Genomic DNA, 22258 nt, shown 5'->3' with positions numbered 1-22258 from the left:
TGAATGTGCTCTGAGAGGCAATGTCAATGACAAGTTCAAAATTATGTTCATTCCAGGGGAATGGATTCTGAGAAAAAAATAGCTTTCCTGATACAGCCTGTACATAATGAGGAGTTCCTATTAGTCCACTGGCAGGTGCACCTACTTTAATCCATATCAAAAATAGAACAGTTCTCCTATGTCTTTATGTTTAAGACTGTTTGGTGTTATCTGTACAAGAGCTTCAAAAGGTTCAACTATTAAAATCTGCAATAATTTTGAATCTTTCCTGCTGTTATTCACTGACTTAGGTGAGGCCAAGAGCTCAGTGAAGTTAGTATGCCTGGAGCAGTTCTATCTCCATAAAGGGAGACCCTATTTATTGTATCAGTAAATTATTTATAGTTATTTGTTGAGAGAAAGTATCTGCCAAAAGCAAGCAAGACACACATTCTTCCCCAGGCATAGCACTAAACAAAAAGATCTCTCAAATACACACCGTGTACATTTACAGTTTAAAACAGAATGCCAGAAGAATAACATTAATAACATTATTTACAGATTAAATATAAGATAAAAATATAAGAATAACAAGAATAGATGAATCAATCATAATTACAGCAGAACAAACTGAAGATGGTTCAGAAAGCTATTTTCTACACGTTGGAAAGAAGCAATTTATTGTCATAAAAAAATAAACCCTTTTTTATTCTATTGAGCTTGAGAATCAGCCACCCAAGTCTGTGACAGACAATGTTAAACAGTGACAGCTGTAATCACAGTAAGCAATAGAGCCAAGTAAAAAGCTGTAACAGAACCTAAAACCTGAATTTAAAGCTGAAACTCTTAATGGTAATTTGATTTCCAGTGTAAGACAATCTACAGAGGCGGAAATTAAGCCACTTACCTGCACAGACATGAAGAAAATCCAAATAGTAAAAACAAAGTTACCCAAAAGGGATAACCCCAAGAAATTAGAAACCAGGGCCCATGGCAATAAGAACTCAATAATAACTTGATTACTGCTTGTAAACAGTTTCACAATAACTTTTTATATTGTCCAGCTTCACTACACAATTTCTGCAGAATTCAATTTTACTCACTTTTTTATTCAACCCAAAATGTAGCAAGTCATTAGAAGTAACATCCTAAAACAAGCAAACATCCTAAGGAAGTGTTAGAGAAATCAGAAAAACATATTTTTGTACATCCATTAAATTAACAACACAGCCCTAAAGCCTTCCAAAAAAGCCATGAATGAAAAACTACTGCACATTTCACTGATGCAGGTCTTTATGAGATGAAGCTGTGAAAAATCCCATTTTGTTTGTTTTCAGGTGCTTAACCAATATCACTAATTCAAGCAACAATCCATTTAAAGTACACCTACAGTGCAAGCACGGAGTTCAATATTTAATATAGTCGCAGCACTCTTAGTCCAGAAGGAACCAAGCTTACTTTTTTTTTTTTAACTGATTTGACCGCATTACTAGGCAGCACTAAAAAAGAAGTGTATATTCCTAAGTTGCGTTTGTGCATGGTGATATCTACTGGGCACCCACCATCACAGCAGGTGTTCCTCTGACAGATGCAGTGTATTTACTGCATTTTGTCTGTAATCTACTTTTCAAAAGGGTCGCTAGCAGACTACAGTCAATTATAAACCTATGCTGAATTATCGTCAGCCTTTGTGGAACAAGTAACTCGTGGACATCTGCAGTAATAAATTTAGGCTATACAGCTGCTTCTGCAATCATTACATTCAGATTCTGACAGCAGACCAATCCACATCTTAATCTTCTGAGTATGTGGCCACTTGCAGTTTATACCGAGATATGTTTCTGACAACAACAATGCTGCGGTATAACCAGTAGCAACTCCAATAAAATAAACAGCCCAAAGTACAGGCAAGCTCAGTTTACTGATTTAACCAGTTTGCAGCCCGGAAGGCCAACAGTGTCCTGGTCTGCATCAAAAGAGGGGTAGTAGCAGGGAGAGGGAGGTAATTTTCTCCCTCTGCTCTCATGAGGCCCCACCTAGAGCACTGCGTCCAGGTCTGGGAACCCCAGCACCCAGAAAGAAAGGTCTTGAGAAGATCCGGGGATCTTTCTCAGGCCTGTCAGCCTGATCTCGGAAATGGGGAAGGTTATGGAGCAGATCATCTTGACTGCAATCATGCAGCATGTGTGGGACAACCTGGAGATCAGGCCTGGGCAGCATGGGTTCATGAAAGGCAGGTCCTGCTTAGCCAACCTGATCTTCTATGACTGGGCGACACACCTAGTGGATGAGTGAAAGGCTCTGGATGTCATCTACCTGGACATTAGTGAAACCTTAGACTTTGTCTCCCATGCTGTTCACCTGCAGAAGCTGCAGTCTGTGGCTCAGAGAGGTGTACCCTTCACTGGGTAAAAAAACAGCTGGAGGGTCCAGACAGTGGTGAATGGAGATACACCCAGCTGGCAGCCTGTTATAAGTGCTGTTCCTCAAGAGTTGGTACTGGAGCTGGCCCAGTTTAATATCTTTATTGATGATCTGGATGAGGGGATTGAGTGCACCCTCAGTAAGTTTGCAGACAACACCAATTTGAGGGGAAGTGTTGATCTGCCTCTGGGTAGGAAGGCCCTACAGAGGGATCTGGACAGGTTGGATCGCTGGGCTGAGGCCAATGGGATGAAGTTCAACAAGACCAAGTGTAAGGTCCTGCAATTTGATCACAACAAACCCATGCATAACAACCCCATGCATAACTACAGCCTTGGCTGCATGGAGGTAAAGGTTGTGGGGCTGTGGGGGCTGAATGTGAGCCAGCAGTGTGCCCAGGTGCCCACGAAGGCCAACGGCACCAGGCTTGTGTCAGCGGGAGTGCGGCCAGCAGGAGCAGGAGGTGACCGTCCCTCCGCACTGGCACTGGTGAGGCCGCACCTCGAGTGCTGTGCTCAGAGCTGGGCCCTCACTGCAAGAAAGGCACCGAGGCCCTGGAGCGTGTCCAGGGAAGGGCAGCAGAGCTGTGAGGGCTCTGGAGCACAAGTGTGATGGGGAGCGGCTGAGGGAGCTGGGGGTGTTCAGTGTGGAGAAGAGGAGGCTCAGGGCAGACCTCATCGCTCTCTGCAACGACCTGAAAGGAGGCTGTGTGAGGTGGGGTCGGCCTCTGCTCCCAGGGAACAGTGACAGGACGAGAGGGGATGGGCTCACGTTGTGCCAGGGGAGGTTCAGGTTGGGTGTTAGGAACAATTCCTTCTGAGACAGAGCGGTGAGGCACTGGCACAGGCTGCCCAGGGAGTGGTGGGGTTGCTGTCCCTGGAGGTGTTTCAGAGCTGTGGAGATGTGGCACTGAGGGACATGGTTAGTGGGCATGGTGAGGATGGGTTGGTGACTGGACTAGATGATCATAGCGGTCTTTTCCAACCTTAATGCTTTTATGATTCTAAGATAAGATGCTGTTGGAGTGAGTCTGGAGAAGGCCATGAAGATAAGGACGTCTACAAAAAAAGGGTGAGAGGGCGTGGGTGCTCAGCCTGGAGAAGAGAAGGCTCCATAGAGATCTCACTGCAGCCTTCCAATATTTAAAGGGAGCTTATAAGCAGGAGGGAAATCAACTTCTTACACAGATAGATAGTGACAGGACAAGGGGGAATGGTTTTAAACTAAATGGTTTTAAACTAAAAGAGTGGAGATTTATATTAAATGCCGTAGGGGAACTGTTAGGTCCCAGCTTGAACTGGTGATTGAGCACCTGGTGAAGGGGTGTGGCTAGCCTAGGGAGCACAGGCAAACTGCACCTGTGCTCCCTGGGTGACCAGAAAAAGCAGACCCAGGGTGGAGGTCATATAAGGGCCAGCCACAGAAGGGAGAGTATCTCTTGGACCTAGGCTGCTTCCTGAGTAGGAGTGTTGCACAGCCAGAGAGCCCCTTCACCAGTTGGGTGAGTTTGACTCTTCTTTCTGCATGTGACTATTGGTCTGTCTGCACATACTTTGCCTGGTGTTGCCTAGAACCTATCAGAGGTGATTTTGCTTCTTCATAAGAAGAACAGATGCCAAGGGGAAACGTTTCACTGGGAGAGTGGTAAGGCCCTGGCATTACTGCCCAGAGCGCTGTGGGTGCCCCATCCCTGGAGGTGCTCAAGATGGGGTTGGATGGGGCTCTGGGCAGCCTGAGCTGGTGGGGGGCAGCCAGCCCATAGTAGGGGTTGCAACTGGGTGATCTCTAGGATCCATTCCAGCACAAACCACTCTTGGATTCTATGACTATTATCTCCAGAAAAATGCTTACTGTTGTATGAAAGCCAAAGCAGACTGTGAATATGCGTATCACAGATATGCATACTGTAGAAGCTATTAGCACATTTGTTTCCTTACATTTTACATCCAGTTATCACTTAAATCCACCTGCTGTGTGCATATTTTAGATGCTCCAAATCAGACCTTGGAATTATAACATTAAAATTTTGCTGCTGAACTTGTAAGGAAGGCCAAAGCAGCTAGTATTTTCTGTTCCTGTTTGATAACCATAGCTAGCCTCTCCTCACTTCAGCAGGAGAATGTGCGTACAAGGGATGCCTAGGCTTGACAAATAAGAGAGTCTGGAAGCATACTTGTAGAAGGCCATTAGGAGTTGCATTAGACACCTTTTTGTAGCAACAATTCTGTGGATTTAAAAGTGTATACTCTGCATCTGGATCCAGGGACTTGCACTGCTCATATTTTTACCACACTCAAGAAACAAGAAGTTCCCTACAAAACATGGATTTATGGAAACTAAGAGATAATAACATAAATTTCTTTGTACAGAGTATATGAAAAACACATTGTGCTTTTATGCAGAAGCACCCGTGAAACACAAGGGCATTTCAAGTTATATTAATGTGCACTGGTAAAAAAGCAAACAAAAAAATACACACTGGAAATCTTCCAGTACACCTAGCCCATCTTCTCAGCTGTCTACAAGACTGCAGTGATTCCTGACTATGCTGGCAGCATCTGAAAAACTTCAACAGTGACTATTCTGATCAAGTGACTTGAGAGGTTTTACTGCTTTATAAGTATTAAAGGAACTTTAAGAATAAAATATTTTGTACAGTGAGCACACTGAATCAGTGTAATGAATTTTATGACTGCATCAGCATGAGATGTGTCTGTTCTCAACTAATGAAGCATAATTATAGAGAATGGAAATAAATTATCTACGTAATATATCAAAACCAAGTGTGCTTGTATTTTGCTACAGATGCAAAAGGATTACAGTGTCAGAGGAACAAGCATCTGATACCCCAGAAAACATTAACTGCAAAAGCACTAATAAATTAACTAAAATTGCTGTTAATATTACTCCTTTTCAATTATTATTTCTTCTTTGATTAATATGTTGCTTGATGTACCACTGGGAGCCCTAAGTACATAGGTGATGTGTAAAATTAAGATTTTCATACATTACAACTGTGTCAATTTAGTTTTCAGAGCATTTGTGGAAACAGATGGCTCTTTTGCTTAACATACACACTAGGTGTCACCCAAGAACAGCAGCAAAACACCCACCAAACTATACCAGAAAAAGGCATAAGTGAAATTCTTTCATAAATATTTTTTGTTTTTTTTTTCAAAAAGCTAACCCTCACCACCTGGATGCAGGATTTCTTAATCCTAATTAATTACCTACTTAGCTAACTAGAAGAAATCTCTAGGAAACCTCTGGTTCATGCTGACAACAGATTAAATGGGGTAAGCTTAACAATCAATTAGTTTTGTTTCCTATGGCTGACAATATGAATGCTTAATTACCTGGCATTTACACTCCTCGTGTCCTGTATTCTAACTGACATATTCTTGATCTCTGCATTAAAAGGCTCTAGAAAAAGCTGTTCTCCTAAAATGCATTGTTGTTGAGTCTCAGAGGCATTAATTGATTGCGAAGTTACTTCTAGTAGATTAGCACCATGAAGCAGATGACTTCAAATTTCATACAAATCTGGAATGATTTCTTCTTCATTTCCTCACTGGGCTAAAATACAATTCTCTTCAATCAGGACCAAAGCAGTACTTTGTTCTATGTTTCTTTTTTTTCTCCTCATGTGGTATTGTATGGGAACTGCTGAGTCATGGCCTGAACCACTGATTGAGCACCTGGAAGAAAGACCCAGTCAGCCCTGGGAGCACAGGTGAAGGCAATTCACTGTGTGACTGGAAGCCTGGCTCCACCCCTCTTAGGACTCATTTAAGGGCTGACTGCTGCTGAGGAAGGATCTCTTGTTGAAGATCCCTCCTTGGTGGAAGCTTTTCCCTGCAAACCCAGAATCTTCTGATACAGGTGAGCGATCTACTTCCCTTCTGTTGTAGCACCCTGCTATTGTGCTGGTCCTTCCACCTCTTTGTAATGCCTTTTCCATTGTGTTGATCTTTCCAATTGCTACAAGTATGTTTTCCTGATGTTTTTAAGCCATACTGAATTGGTTATTAGCCATGCGTTTTCAAGACACAGGAATACATATTTATTCACTTTAACTGGGTGAGTAAGCATTAGCTATTTTCCATTCAATGACATAGTCACAGAAATTTAATTACTTATTCAAGGCCACAGAGTAAGTGTATTAATGAGATGCAATTAAAATGCACAGCCTTGCTCAATAAATGAGGTGATACCTACTCTCACTTGGGGGTGAGAAGGGAGGAACAAAAGAATTTCTGCCACTAGTACAGGCAGAGCATATATAAGACCTTGTGTAATTTGAAGCTGCCTTAAACAAAATCCTATATGAGGTTCTTAGTAGTGCTTATTGGGAATAAATAAAAGCAGAAAAGGGAACCAACTAGAAAAGGTTCTAGATTGATTTTTTTTTTTTTTTTTTGTGAGCACAGAGGATCTCATGGATGAAGCAGCACTTGGTAGCAGTCTTGGCCACAATGACTGTGACATACTGAAGTTTAAAATTTTCAGACAGGAGGAAAAACTGCCGGCAAAACCCAAATGCTGGATATGGAGAGAGCAATTCCGGCTGCTCAGAGAGCTAGTTAGCAAGGCCCCCGAGGAATGTGCTTTTGAAGGCACTGGGGTCCATTGCTGCTGGTCACTTCTTAAATGCCACCTCTTAAGAGCACAGAACAAGCAATTCCAAGATGTCAGAAGTCATGCAGGTGGGGCAGAAGGTCAGCTTCCCTGAGCAGAGATCTCCTTGTTGAGCTCAGGTGGAAAGAGGAAGCATATGGACTTCAGAAGTGAAACTGAATGGCATGGGAGAACAGCAATGCTGTTTACAGTTGTAAGGAGAAAATACAGCCAAAGCTCAGAGCTGAAGCTGGCCAGTACTGTAGAGGATAACAAAAAGAGCTTTTCATGTATGTCAACAGCAAAAGGAGGACCAAAGATAATGCTAGTTTGTTACTTGATGAAGTCAAGTCACCTTACAAACAGGGATGTAGATGAAGCAGTGATGCTTAATGCCTTCTTCAACTGCGATGATGGTCCTGAGACCACCTGAGCCCTGAGTTGGAGGACCATGACTACAGGAATGATAAATTTCCAGACAAGCTCAAACTTGTGTGCCATTTACCATTCCAGCTGGATACATAAGTCTATGGGGACCCAAGAGAATTCCTATGGGTATTTTTAGTACCCTGATGTTATCATGAGACCTCTCAATTATTTTTTTTTAATGAGCTTGGGAATCTGGAGGAGTTCCAGAGTTTTCTGGAGGACAGTAAACATCCTGATTTTCAAGAAGGGCAAGAAAGAAGAAACTAGTAATTGCAAGCCTGTCAGTCTCACTTCAGTGCCTGGTAAAATTATAGAGAAGATATTCTGGGAGTTACTAAAAAACAACAAGGCAATGCAGTCATTGGTTGCTGCTAACATGGGCTCACAAGGGGAAAGCCCGTATTTATCAAACTTAATTTCCTTTGATTACAAGGTTACTCATGGCCAAGGGAAGGCAGTAGATGTAATCTTTTTGGATTTCAAAATTTTCTATACTGTTTCTCACTGTATCCTTCTGGACAAAATGTCCAGCATACAGTTAGATAAATACCTAAGAAGATGGGTAAGCAATTGGCTGACAGGTTGGACTCAAAGGTCACAGTAAATGGGACTGCCTCAGGATGGTGGCCAGTCACTAGTGGGGCTCTACAGGGCTCCATTTTAGGGCCAGTTCTCTTCAATGTTCCTATAAATAATCTGGACCCAAGACTCAGATGTGTACTCAGTAAGTTTGCACATTATACTAAATTGAGAGGAGCTGTTAACTCCCTTCAGAGCAGAGAGGCCTTGCAGCAAGATCTTGACAAATTACAGGACAGTCACGAGCAGCATGAAGTCTAACATGAGCAAGTGGCGACAGTGATTTGAAAGATCAGCCATGTTCTGGACTGCCATGCAGGCTCTTGTTCATTGCTGGCAAAAATGCACAGCTAATGGTGGTGCCTATGCTGAAAAACAGCGTTTCGTGGCTGAGAATTTGTTGCTCTAACAAATAGTGTTATTGTGCTCTTCATATCTGTTGTAATCTCCATGGTAATAAATAGGAGGCATTACTTTTAGAGCAACTTACATAGTACTGCTTTGAACTAATCTTCCCATGCATTACAGAAGCATAAACATTAAAGCTGTTGAAAGCCTTTCTTTTTTTTTAGACAAGGAGAGGGAATAACAGGACATCTTCATGGAGTTGATCCTCAGTTCCTTCAAACACATTACTGTATAACTTTCAATTCACTTTAAGAGGAAATACAGACATAGCCAAGTTATTGCTTTATCTTGAAACATGAAAATGAGCCTTGTCCAAATTTCTTCTTCCCCCTGTTCCTGGCTGCTCTTGACTCCTTCAACATTTTCTTACGCTTCAACACTAGTGTTATCATGTAATATCAAAGAATGATGCCTTTCGGCTTTGGGGTTTTTAAAGTATAGTACAATGGAAAAGAAAAATCTTAATATGAAAAGTGCTGTGAGATTTAAGGAAGAATTACATTTGCACTATTGCTTCAGCATTTCAGTAACTAGTTTTACCCCCCCCAAAAGGAAAAATCTCTCTTCTGTGTTACATGAATGACAGAATTCCTTTGCCTAATTGCTTATATTTGTTCACGTTAAGTCTTCGTTCTTCAAAAGAAAAGGAAACAGGATGACAGATCTTCCCACTCGAAGGACTTTTGACTGCAAACTGTGTATAATCAAAAGTTTTCTGAAAGCGATTTAGTTATTTTGATGCCTTCCTCCTCACTTATTCCTACATTTAGACTAGTCACTTGCTGCCTCATCCTTTTAGTGGAAGAATCATACACTGGGAAACTTCAACAATATACACTTCCACAGTGACAGGAAGCGTCTTCCAGTTTGGTAGGTCTGCCTTGTGCAGACATAATTTTAAATATCCTATTGTATCCAGAAGAATAATCATTTTCTTTTATATCCTTCAAAACAAACCATTGGCATGTGGTTACCGAATTCATGTAGAAAGCCCCACAACAAGACTTAGCTACGTGTCATCTTGTTTCTGAGCTGATCTTTGAAATCCCAAATTTGGATCAAACCTCTTTGATGTTAGAATTTATTCTTCAAAAATGGAGAATACTAATTTGGAAAATTAACCCAACTTTGAAAGCTGAAGTCAGAGTAGAATATGTAAAAAGTCTGAATGAACAACAGGTTGCAAGGGTAGTAAAGAAAGCAAGGTATTAAATACTTCCTTCTAACATATTTCAAAAGACAGCTCTACTTTTAGCAACCAGCAATTTTTTCATCCTCACAGACATTACTTGCAGATGTCTTGACAAATACACAGATAAATATACTCAAGCTGTTCCTTTAAGTCTTTGTATTACAGAAGGTAATACAAAGATTTAATAGTTATTCTATTCAAAATTTAGAGCCATACCTTCTCATCAAGAAGCAATCCACCTGCAAGTTCTGATGTACTCTTATTTACACTTTTTCAAATTTTGACTGGCTATGTTAATTAAAATTTCTTTGTATCATGAACTATCACATTATCAAGTGTGCACAGTAATCTGAATAAGAAATAAGAGCAAAATAGAATGGATTACAATTTACTTAAGAAGCAATTTACTGCTCATATTGTGAATGTATTCTCATTCAAGTACTGCGAGGGAAACTACATACAGTAAGGCATACAACTTTACCATGAGATTTCTCAGAACTGAGGAGCTACATTTTTATATCCGTAAAGTATTTATGATCTAAAATGAATGAAGTTTATTTAATCTTTCTTTGAAAATGTTATTGGCAAGTCTCAAAGTTTGAGGAAGTTTCCTGCATACACGCTGCTCTCTACTTCTGGTTCAACCAACCTGTCTTCCACCTTAAGGGAAACAATTAATAAAATAACTGTACTTAAGCAATACAACAACATTCAGAGCCAGATTTCAGACTACTCTGCAAGCTACATTAGTTGTCTCTGATAAAATCTAACCCTGGATATTCTTTCAAGCCAGACATTTCTGTGGCGTAATTTTTTTATTATTATTGCTGTATCTGAAAACTTAATGCACACCCTAGTTCTTTTCTGCCTTTTATCTCTTACAGTCAGGGACACCTACTGTCATTTTGACTGATGCCTGGTTTTACCTCTTGTTGTAAAGGTGGAAGTAAGCACATAATGACAACATATATAATTAAAAAAAAAAATAGTTCCCCAGTGAGGAAAACTTACTTCAAAAAGAAAGAGAATGGAGTCCAGCTCCTCCCTTTGTGATTTATTCCCTGCAAGAGAGAAAACATCATCATTTGACATTACATGGTGCAGTGAAACAGAGAAATATGCTGCTGTTATTCAACTGAAGTCAGCGATGCTGCACTTGGATTATTTTAAATCATCTGGTATCAAAAGAGGAAGATGTCTCCAAGTTTCAGTATCTGTCCCTCTCTCCCCTCTTTGGGAAGAGTCAAAAGTCCTGCAAAGAGTCTGCAAAGCAATGTCACTGGGTTCATCTTTGACCAACTAGTTATTCTACTGAATGTTATCTTCAATGTTCAGGTTTGTTCTGTGGGTTTCTAATAATATTTTCAGTTGAACAGGCATATACTTAAGTATAGGTTAAAGGTCATCAGTATTCAAAACAAGATGAGAGGATATGTATATAATTGTAGAAGACCTAATTTTCATGTAGAAACTATGCTTAAAGCCATAAACATGCATTTACAACTCTTTCCAGTTAACTACAAAATTTCAAGCAGTAATTTTCCATCATCATCACTACTAATGCCGTAAAATTCAGATGCTGGTGAAACTCTAACACTTACCTTTTTGTTTCAGGCTATTTTCCAGTGTTATGAAGTTTTCATAGAAGATAAAAAAAATTTGAGAATAATTGTTCTCAAAAAACTGCTTCAGGTCACTTCCGTCCACAATATCTACCAAGAAGAACAAATGGAGTTATTACTTCATGCAAATCGGAGAATGACATAAGAGCACTACAAAACTAAAAAGTGATTTCATTGAGTATTCTATAAGAAATTGTGATTCTTTCATTGGAAGTGAAATAGAAAAACTTGTTTTTAACCTAGTTTTTCTAAGTCTGCATGTTGTGTAGGTTTGTTTGTTTTCCATTTTAAAAAAAAGACAGGATGCATCCACATACCACTTCCATAACAATTCTTCATCCATCAGAGACATTTTTTGCTAACAAATATGAAGGCTGTCTGTTATCAAAATAATTCACCGCTTCTCCAAATAGGGGATTATATTAAGTATGTACCAAATTCAATTCTTTTTGATAATCAGAACTGTATGTTGCTAGAAATTCTTCCACGTGCCCCAAAGCATGAAGTAACAGGACTGAGCCTGAATACAGCAAATGTACTAAATGGTTTGTCCATCATTAACATGGACTAGCTTTCAGCCCGGCTGATAGCAAACTGCACTACTCGTTCACTTACAAACAATTTTTTAATTACTTTGCAAATTACACTACACAGCAGCCATCCTGTGGCTGTCTGTAAAGATTCCAGACAACATTAAGAATCTTTAATGAATTCAAAACAATTCATTAAAAAAAGTAATAATTACTTAAAACCTTCACCCAAGGGTAAAATCAGCCTTTTACATTGAGTAGAGGAAGTCTGCACAGGAAGTTTCAATAAAAGGGCAAGACCAAGTGAAGGCTAAAACAGCACTAAAAGACTAAAGATACGTTCACTGCAATTGCCTGAATACCAAATAACAATGGTACATTAAAAAGAAAGGTCAAATTAAAACATTTTCATTTACAGTGAAACAACTGCACATTTCTCAATTATTTATAATTATTTATAATTTTCAAGCTTAATTACAGAAAAGAGGGTTAAGTGTTTGTAAAAAAAAAAAAGTATACTGTGTTGCTGCTTAACAGAAGAAAGCTTATTTTTACCTTCACTACAAATTTAATCCAGTAATCTGATTCTCTCAAGAGTTAAACTTGAATCATGCAGTCAGTTGTTTCAATAAATAAAAATCGGAGTGCCAAGCAGTCCAACTAAGTAGATTTAAATTACTGTTGCCGGTAAGGTCCAATAAATTAGTTCATTAGAGAAAAAGTTTAGTAATTCAAAAAGATGTACGATGAAGGGGCTAGAGACATTTCTTGTCCCATTTTTCAAGATCTCAAAACTCGATGGTCACAAATACACAGCCTGAGGCTGATGTGGAGGAGGAGGAGGATGAATATGCTGCTGAAGCTCTGCTGTGGCATCAGTGAATACTGCTCTCCAAAGACCTTCATTAGCACTGCTAAATCAGAAATCAGATTTTGTATGGATTTTAATATCCATTTGGAAATAGTTCAGAATAGCACACAACTCCAGAAATAAGTTGATATACTTCTGTAAATTAAATACTGACAAATTAAAAGATACAAAGGGAAGGTGAGCGTGGCACCAGCCCTGGTGCGAGCCAGGACACCACCTGCACACAGTCCTACCTGGGGAGGATAGGAAGCAGGGTGAAAGCTGTAGTTTTGATTAAAAGCTGAGTCACTGAACTATTTATTAAACAAATAAGCCTCCCCAGGCCCAACTGAAGCAGTCAAGAGAATAGCTGTAGGGAAGTACTTTGAACACAGAGCACAGCTAATGTTAGAAGCAGAGGTCACAGATCACTGGGCTAACAGACTGACTGCTCCTACTGCATTTCTTCTCCTCTTCTGGAAATCCCAGTGATCAAGAAATACTTCCAAAACATGAGCTGTACCTTATCTATAATTTTCATTCTGTTTCCAAATCACTTCCAATTTTAAAGTAACTTACGCAGGAAAATATTCTACAAGGTACAATTTGATGCCAGCATAGCTATCTGACCATATTGTTTCTGCACCACCAGAACAAGCAGGCATTTCTGGAGAAAAAGAAATGCCAACAATCATTTCCAGAAGCTAACTGCAGCTCTAGTTATTAAATTTATCTGGAAAGTGATCGAATTTTAAAAAAACAGCATATTTTCAATTTATTTAAAAAATGGAAGCCCACGCAGGCAACACTTCCTCCCGCCTTAACTTAGAGCTAGGATTTCAAATAAGTTTATTTTTTTAAGCAAAAAAACCTAACACTTTCTAAACACAACATTTGCCAATCATACTTTAATTTTGCTTGCTCTTTACTGTAACTGATTTGGCCAAGGAAAGATGTAATTCCACCCAGAAGTAAGAAGAGAAAGCACGAGAATTGTTAACAGCATTCCTAAGTTTCACTTCTCAAGTAAGCCATTCATTAACCAAGACAACTAAATTGAATACAAGAAGAACCAACAACATCACACATCAACAAAAGATTGATGTTAGCCTTGGATAGCATTGGTGTTTTATGCTTTTTTCCCCCCAAAAAAATAATTAATAGCTTTTCTGCAATAAGGCTTTGTTTGGTTGCTTGCAGTATGGGAACAGTTAGTGCATGGAAACTCTTTTACGTGATATCGGTTTCTCTCAAGCTACTGGTGTTGAATTTGCAAGTTAAGTGCAATTATTCTCTTCTATGAATGCGTTGTTAAACACAACTGTAGGAGAAAACAAGGCTTTCATTTACAAGGCTTTTATGTAAAAGAATGAGTTCATTAAGGAAACTTTCCCTTTAAATTGTGAAAGGAGGAGAAAGGAGCTGCCTGATCAGAAAAAAAAGTAAATTCTCTATTCTATAAATGTGGCATTTCGGAGATGACTCATCTGTTATTCTGACATAAGCATGCATTCTCACAGTCACATCCTTTCCCTACTGAACTACTTTGTTCTTTATACTCCTTTGTAGGATATGGAGAATAAATGAGAACCTTGAATTTCAGAATTTAAGGTTCTGAATTCTGAACCACAAACCTCAAAAAGCCATCAGCAGTACCTCCATTTGCTACCCTAGGGCAAGATACTCACTCTGAAAGTAAGACCTTCTCGCAATCCTGCAGGCAAGCTGTCATTCTGATACCACTGCTCAGTTCTCCTAATGAAAGCATAGCAGAAACCCAGGCTCCCTCTCTGGGCAGGCAGCAGCACACACTGCACACCTGGGGCTCTGCCCACCCTTCTCCCCAGTCCTGCTGCTTCTGCCCTTTTCACCAAGACCATCACCGCAAACAAAAGCTGACGAGAAAGTGTCCTTCACAAGATGATTTTTGAGAAAATGTCACTTACTATTTCTCACTCAAGATACTAAGCTTAAATATTGACTTTTGCTGCATCGAACTGACTGAAGAAATACTTACAAGCATCGGAGGAAAATTGAAGAGCAAAGCTGAACCGGAGGTGTTAGGTTATATTTTCTATTTATATTGACTGATAGGTAACTCTCACATTACTACTGGTGAAAAACAACCACCTTCTGAATTCGCAACTGAGAACTAAAATCTAAGGCAAGCTGGCAAACATTACCAGCCCTCAGACAGTTGGTGCCTTTCCAAGAACACGTATAACCTGACTCCATTCCCTAAGCAAGGTCAGGTGGTTCATTAGCTAAGGCTTCCCACGAGTGCTCTGCAGCTTTTATAGCAACACAGAGGAAATGGCAAGGCATTCTGGAGGGGGGATGTGAGAATTCTTCTCCAGAAAATACAAAAGTTGGCTCATTAGATAATGGCAAGTCACCCTCACTTGTGTTACTACTTAGCTTCCCTGAATTTTAAGGTTAACTACCCAGGAACCATTTAGTAAGAATCTGAGTGCATTGCAAGCTCAGTGCTCTTCTTTCCTCTTTATATATACATATATATATATATATAAAAGAAAATAATTGTGCCCTTATCAAACCAGTTTTCCTCTTCTTTCTGTATTACCTATAACATGTTATTGCATTTGTTTAAGATGTAAGAAAGCCTCCCTCAATTCCATGAACTTCCAGAGTCAGGAGGTTTTATGTTAGGTTTTATGTTGTTTATATACAGCTCTCACAATCCCGAGGGATTTTCTTTGTCTCAAGTACTTAAAAAAAAGCAAAGGAGATGAAAAGATGACTTTGCAGCCATGCTCAGGTTAATGATAAGCTTTTATGACCAGCCTCACCCCAGAAAGTACATGCAATTTTTACTGACTGTCTCAGAAAAAAAAAATTAAAAAAATCACAATTTCTTCAAATTAGAGCTTTAAGTGCTAAGTAGAAACCCATAAGATCAGTTTTGCTCTTTTTTTTTCCCAAGGCAATTTCCATTTCACAGGGAAACTGTTACCATTACTATAGTACCATCACTGAAAAATAAATTCTAATTAGAACAATTTCTAAAATAATTTTAACGTCTCAAGTGTCAGTGGTAATCCAAGGAACAATGGCTTTTCTAAACACAGAAATTCACAAGCATTAACTTCTGAATGTGTCTACAATAATATTTCTAGCAAGCTCACACCATTCAAGCAGTACAACCTAAGCCATTCAAACACAAGGTTATCATCCCTAACAGTATTAAAAAAAAAACCAAATCAAGTCCAGCCAGTTAACTCAGTATTATCGTGACCACCTTTCGGGCAGCTTGCAGCACATTCACTAGCAGCAATGGGTAAGTTTCCATTTTCTCCATTTTCTAAGCGTTATGTGAAGGGTGGCAGCCAACTGAAAACACCAGAGATCATCCTACCCACAGATCGACTTGACAACTTCCAGCCTTAAGCAAACAAGAAGGTTTAAGACCCACACACACGCTGCAGCCCTCAGGCAAATCATGCTCTGAAATCAGCAAGAATAACACTGCCACAAAGAAGAGACTCCCCACCTGTAGGAAATAAAGCTTAAGTGCCCTGTGATATCTCCTCCACTTGTACCCATAAGCAAATAATGATCTCGTGTAGATTAATGGAAGGCGCTATGGCAAGCAGAGGTCACTGCCCCCACAGCACCATATTCATAAAAGATACTGTGTTGTGACAGATCCATTCTTGAAAACAGATGAAAAATCCACAGGAAGGCTAGAACATCTATACAGCAATTAAAAAAAAAGAAATTCTTTAGTATTGTACCTAACACAAGCAACCAACCACTTAAAAATAGTAAGGTTATAATTCTGGACATCAGACAGTCACATTTGTAGACAACTGTCCCCATGAGTACCAACCCAGCAAGCAAAGGGACACACCTCACAGAAGCAGGGCCTCAATTCCTAAAGAGACCTGAGAGATGTTATAAGCAACACATTTAAAGGGAAGATTTTGATAAAAACTTTAAAAGATGACAGCTGAGAGGCCTGAATCAATCAAGAAATGGGTTTTATTGATTCTGCTGCTCACACAGCTCCTTATTTAAGGAAATAAACATCCCTTCCCCTCCCAGCCCTCCTATTATCTTCTTTCCTTTTATTTTTACCCTCCCACATCAGTAAGATCTCAGAAAAGTAAATGCCATTTCACTTAGAATTGAATTTGTGCGATAACAAAGGACAAAACAATGACATCTCCTCAGTTATTCCAAAAACGAGTGCCACTGTGGCCAGAGCAAAGCAGAGGAGAACAGGAAACGATGGCCCTGGAAGGGCTGTAACTTTTGATTGAACTACTGACTTCCCATCTACATAACCGCAAGTGCTGTGCTTCAGTGCTTTATTGCTTTTAATTTTACAGGGAGGGGAAAAAACAACAACAACAAGAAATGTCTATGAAGAGACTGTCTGAAAAAAGCCACTCCTGTACTATCTAAAATGTTTACACAAGTTCTCACAAGAAGACATCTCAGTGACATAAGCAGACCCTGCTTGGACACAGTCCCTGCAATTAAACAGCCACTAGAAAACAGGTAGCGGTCATGTCATAGCACTTCAGCAAGAAAGCCACCAACACGTCAATATGCTTCCCAGCCCCCTGGCACAGATAATAATTTTTATTTGTTCAATAATAAGTTCCGTCAACAAATCAAGTCACCGTATCCAAATGGAGCAGACAGTGGGAAGAAAAACTTATTTCTTGAAAAATGACCTTCTCCTTGCCAACAAGGGGAATAAGAATCTTTACAGAAAACTACCAGGCAACACCACCTTAGATACCACCTGCTTTGGGACATAAACTAATTTTGTCACACTAATAGGCACCTGTTTCCATTTGTTCCACCACCAGGTCCACCACAGGAGCCTGACAAGCTCTCTACCTCTCTACCTCCCTTGCTCACTGAAACCCAACTCCTCGATAAGGCAAGTGTACCCAAGGAGACACAGCAACTCCAGCACCGCACCTTAAAGCATTCCTCTCTGACAGTTGTGTCCCGGCCTCAGCCATGTCCTTCTGAGGGGCTGAAAGGGGAACATGAACAGAAAGTTGCCATATTTTGGATTTCTTCAGGCCTGCTTATTCTAGTGAAGGCAGAGGTGAAGGAAGAAATGTAAGGTCTGCAAGCCCTGACTTTTAGAACTATCTTTCTGCAGGATGGTTTGCAACGTGTTCTAAAGCCTCATTTACTAAATAAAATATTTCCCCAGATTATTTTAAATGAACCTTGAAATTATTTTAGTATTGTTCGTAGAGCACAAGGTCAATAAGTTAAATATATACTTGCAGTGCATGGGCTTAATGTATCTTCTTCCATCTTTCAAAATTCTTAGGCAGACAGATACATGGTATGACTTTAAAAACAAACAAAAACAAGCAAACACAACATTTTATACACTTCTGGTACAAGAAATGCACAGGCTTGGTCCCATGAAGGGGAGCTTGGACCCTACAAGACTAAGATCACAATCAAAATTCAACAATAGGTTTCAATGTTCAGAATAAAAAGAGAGGCATTAAGACTTCAGCTCTAAGGAGACGTTGAATAAAGAGGTTCAACCTTGCCACAGACAAGGGAAGTATATCCCAAACTACAGTTATATGAGCTCTTTAAAGCTAAAATAAATAGACAAATTAGAATTATAGAATCATTAAGGCTGGAAAAGACTACTGAGATCACCAACCGCAACCCACCCCCACCATGCCCACTGACCAGTGCCACATCTCCATGGCTCTGGAATGCCACCAGGGACGGTGACCCCACCACTCCCTGGGCAGCCTGTGCCAGTGCCTCACCGCTCTGTCTCAGAAGGAATTGCTCCTAACACCCAACCTGAACCTCCCCTGGCACAACGTGAGGCCATCCCCTCTCGTTCCCTGGGAGCAGAGGCCGACCCCACCTCACACAGCCTCCTTTCAGGTCGTTGCAGAGAGCGATGAGGTCTCCCCTGAGCCTCCTCTTCTCCACAATGAACACTCCCAGCTCCCTCAGCCGCTCCCCATCACACTTGTGCTCCAGAGCCCTCACAGCTCCGCTGCCCTTCTCTGGACACGCTCCAGGGCCTCGGTGCCTTTCTTGCAGTGAGGGCCCAGCACTGAGCGCAGCACTCGAGGTGCGGCCTCACCAGTGCCAGTGCGGAGGGACGGTCACCTCCTGCTCCTGCTGCCCGCACTCCCGCTGACACAAGCCTGGTGCCGTTGGCCTTCATGGCCACCTGGGCACACTGCTGGCTCACGTTCAGCCGGCTGTCAGCTCACAGCCCCATAGCCTTTACCTCCATGCAGCTTGCCAGCCACTGCCCCAAGACTGCAGTGCTGCATGGGGCTGTTGTGGCCGAAGTGCAGCACCCAGCACTTGGTCTTGGTGAGGCTCATCGCATCGGGCTCAGCCCAGCGATCCAGGTTGATCAACGAATAAAAGTTTGGAAGTATGGGTCTACCGAAGAAACATCCTGTGGGGCTGTTGGCTGTTTTGTACCCAAACAGCCATCAGTTATAAATATTCTGCCACCAAACGACACAACCTAGGGGCACCGCTGACTTCCACTCACCGCTTCGGTAACTTGGAAAGCACAGGCAGCGCTGCCCTGCAGTAGCCCTGTCCCTCAGGGGACGAAGACCTGCCCCGCTGACCCCGGCTCGGAGCCCTTTGTTGTGAGGTGGGAGATTTGAAAGCGACGCTGCGCGGGGCTGCAGGGCTGCGGCTGTGCGCGCTCCCGCCGCCCTCGGGGCTCCCCTCAGCCGCCCCCGCCCGCAGCCCGCTTCCCTTGGGGCGGGGCGGCTCGCACTCACCCAGCAGCGCCCGGAGGTGCTTGAGGCGGGTCAGCACGTCCCGCTTGGGGTCCAGAGCTTTCTGCGTGGATTTCCTGGCATCGGCGTGGCCCTTCCTAGAGAACATGGCGAGCCCCACGAGCGGGCTCCCTAGGAAGGGCGGGAGGGCCCGGCCGAGAGCGTGTCGGAGCGGGAGGCGAGGCAAGGCGACGGCAGCGTCCTCGCCGGCCCCGGAGCTCGCCACCCTCCGCCGCCGCCGTGGGTGGGCGTGACGAGGCGGAACCCGCCACCTCCCGCCCGCGCCGCCCCACTGCGCAGCCGCGGCGGCGCACCGCCGAGCGCGGAGACTACATCTCCCGGCGTGCCTCGCGCGGGAGCAGTCTCTGCAGATCGCGGAGCCTCGCGCGAGGCACGCCGGGAGCTGTAGTCTCCCCGCACGGCGGTGCGCTGTTGCTTGGCGTCACGCTGACGTCACCGCGCTGTGGAGGGGGCCAAGCACGTGCAGGGGCTATGGACAAACACGCCGCAGAGCGGGGCCCTGTGTGGCGTGCAGTAGGACCTGCAGGTAGCCTCCAAGTAAAGAAAAATGCTGGGCAGATCTGTTGCTCAACAGCAAAATGGTGTTTTTCCTCAGAATCGGAACCCAACAGGGCTTGACTGAAGGCCTGCAGAGCCTGTCAGTAAAATCCTGATCAGAACAGTGAGCTTTGGTAAATCTCAGAGTGAGGTCACAGCATCACAGAATTGGGTGGAAGGGACCTGTGGACATCCCCCAGTCCAACCCCCTGCTAACGCAGTGCCCTACAGGAGGTCACACAGGTGGGCATCCAGACAGGTCGTGAATACCTCCAGAGAAGGAGACCACCACCTCTCTGGGCAGCCTGTTCCAGTGCTCCATCACTCCAGCAGCGAAGAAGTTCTTCCTCGTGTTAGTATGAAACTAACTGTGTTCCGGTCTGTGCCCGCTTCCCCTCGTCCTGTCGCTGCGCAGCGCTGCAAAGAGCGGCCACCATCCACCTGAGTCCTGCCCTTCAGATAAGTGCAGTGAGATCCCTCTCGGCCGCCTCTTCTCCACGCTGAGCAGCCCCAGGTCCCTCAGCCTGTCCTCGTGCAGGAGGTGCTCCAGGCCCCTCACGTCTCCGTGGCCCTCCGCTGGACTCTCTTCAGAAGATCCCTGTTTTTCTTGAACTGGGGAGCCCGGCACGGGGCACAGTGCTCCCTCCAGATGTGGCCTCACCAGGGCAGAACAGAGGGAGAGGATCGCCTCCCTTGCCCTGCTGGCCACGCTCTGTGTAATGCACCCCAGGGTGCCATCAGCCTTCCTGGCCACCAGAGCATGTTGCTGGGAAGGGCACGCAGGAAGGGAAGCTCAGCATTTTTTTAACAAAACATTAAACAAAGCAAAAATCCTCATTATAGAAAAAGGTTGGAAAGCATGACCTTGCCATCAGTAAAGAGAATGCATTATTGTTCAAGAGTCTATTGTCTTGGAGCCCACTTAAGTTTTACAGTAATTCAGAGTGTGTATCTTTCCCCTCCACTGTTACACAATGTCTCTTTCTGGAACAGTTATAAATCTGTCTAAAATTATTTGCCATGTGCTGCAAGTTGAATGTCTGCAGCTTCCTGAGAAGAGCGAATGAAGCCATTCCAGCTTTTCCCTTTCATTGCCGCAAATCAATACATGCAGTTGGCTAAGGAAGCACAGGGCTAAAATCTTGGCTCGCTTTTTCCTTTTTTCCTTTTTTTTTTCATCTTTCCTTTTACTTTAACTGACTTAAAACAACAAGAGCTTTCAGTTTGTCTCTTTCTGGCAATTTCTGACCTTTCCATGTTTTTGTCTTTTTCTACTTTATTAAAAACAAAATAACAACAACAACAAAAAACAACCCACGACTACAAAGCTACTGCAATTATATAGCTGCTCTGATGTCTAATGACATTTGTGATAACTACGCAATCGTTTTGGTGCCTAGCACCTAACTGCAGAGCATTAGGCATTCGCTGATTTACAGTTTGCCAGGAATTCCTCTCTTGAAAAGCTCCACGGAATATAGATTTCATGACCTGAATCGCAGTGCTTCAAGACGACGCTCCTTTCTCTCCCCATTAGAAGATGGAAAATGTGGTCACGTGAAGAGCTCAGTGATTCAGCATAGCTTAACATTACCATAATTAGAGTGAGGGTTTGGGGCTTGTTTTTGTTTTTAATTGTATGCTTTTGTCATAGAATTAAGGCTATTTGAACTCAGTCCTTGTGCACCAGTGAAGTGAAGAGATGAGAATGTGCCTTTAATGCTGTGTGTAGGTGGCAGGAAGTGATTTCACTGCTGGGTATGAAGTTCCTATCTGGGGACACTGCTGAGCGGATGTGTTGTAAGTAACCAGCAGAGCTTTGCAGACCACCTTGTGGTGTTGAACAGCCTCCTGCAGGGTGTGTGGGTCAAGTTCAAACCAGCTGCCCTTACAGCAAAAATGTTAGCGTGCTTTCTGCTTGAGTGAGGGCTAAATCTGATCTCTCTATCACTAAGAGTTCTTCTGAAATAAGAAATAAGCAGATGGGTAAAGAGGCAAAAACTGACATTATTCACTGGAAGAAAACCTGTCAAGCTCCCAGAAATTAAGACACTTCCATACAGCATGTGATGACAGACTTTGCTCCACAGAAGATTCTTTTCCTAATTTACAAAGTGCATATTACTTGGAAATATACAAGCTAATAAAACTTGTTTTTAATTGGAAGCTATTGAGATTTCAGACAATTTTTCCCATTTATTTTTGATGTCTTTGCATTTAACATTGGGTTGTCTAACTCCCATTTCCTTCCGCATGTCACGTGCCATGCAGAATACAATGAGCGCAATATT

The 22258-nt window shown here is 42.3% G+C and overlaps 1 protein-coding gene and 1 long non-coding RNA gene across 5 annotated transcripts in view; one reads left to right on the top strand and one right to left on the bottom strand.

Annotated features, from left to right (window-relative positions):
• Positions 1–19685, bottom strand: part of RALGAPA2 (Ral GTPase activating protein catalytic alpha subunit 2) — a 123787-nt gene extending 104102 nt beyond the window's left edge. For 3 of the 4 annotated variants that reach the window (XM_021392221.1, XM_021392217.1, XM_021392218.1), the window contains exons 1-3: positions 19413–19684; positions 11230–11340; positions 10640–10689 (exon numbers count right to left, since the gene is read on the bottom strand). In XM_021392221.1, coding sequence (XP_021247896.1) covers positions 10640–10689; positions 11230–11340; positions 19413–19518 — 267 coding nt within the window. In that variant the 5' untranslated portion in view covers positions 19519–19684. Of the gene's footprint in view, positions 1–10639; positions 10690–11229; positions 11341–19412 lie in introns of all 4 variants that reach the window. The other variant, XM_021392220.1, reaches the window with a different exon arrangement.
• Positions 6223–14093, top strand: LOC110396539. The gene is made up of 2 exons (XR_002437038.1): positions 6223–6285; positions 11243–14093. It is a non-coding gene; the product is annotated as an uncharacterized LOC110396539 (long non-coding RNA).

Source organism: Numida meleagris, chromosome 3 (genome assembly GCF_002078875.1).
Source record: "Numida meleagris isolate 19003 breed g44 Domestic line chromosome 3, NumMel1.0, whole genome shotgun sequence".
Taxonomy (NCBI): domain Eukaryota; kingdom Metazoa; phylum Chordata; class Aves; order Galliformes; family Numididae; genus Numida; species Numida meleagris.
Note: the sequence above shows the minus strand (reverse complement) of the source record. Positions and strands in the feature narration are given on the sequence as shown.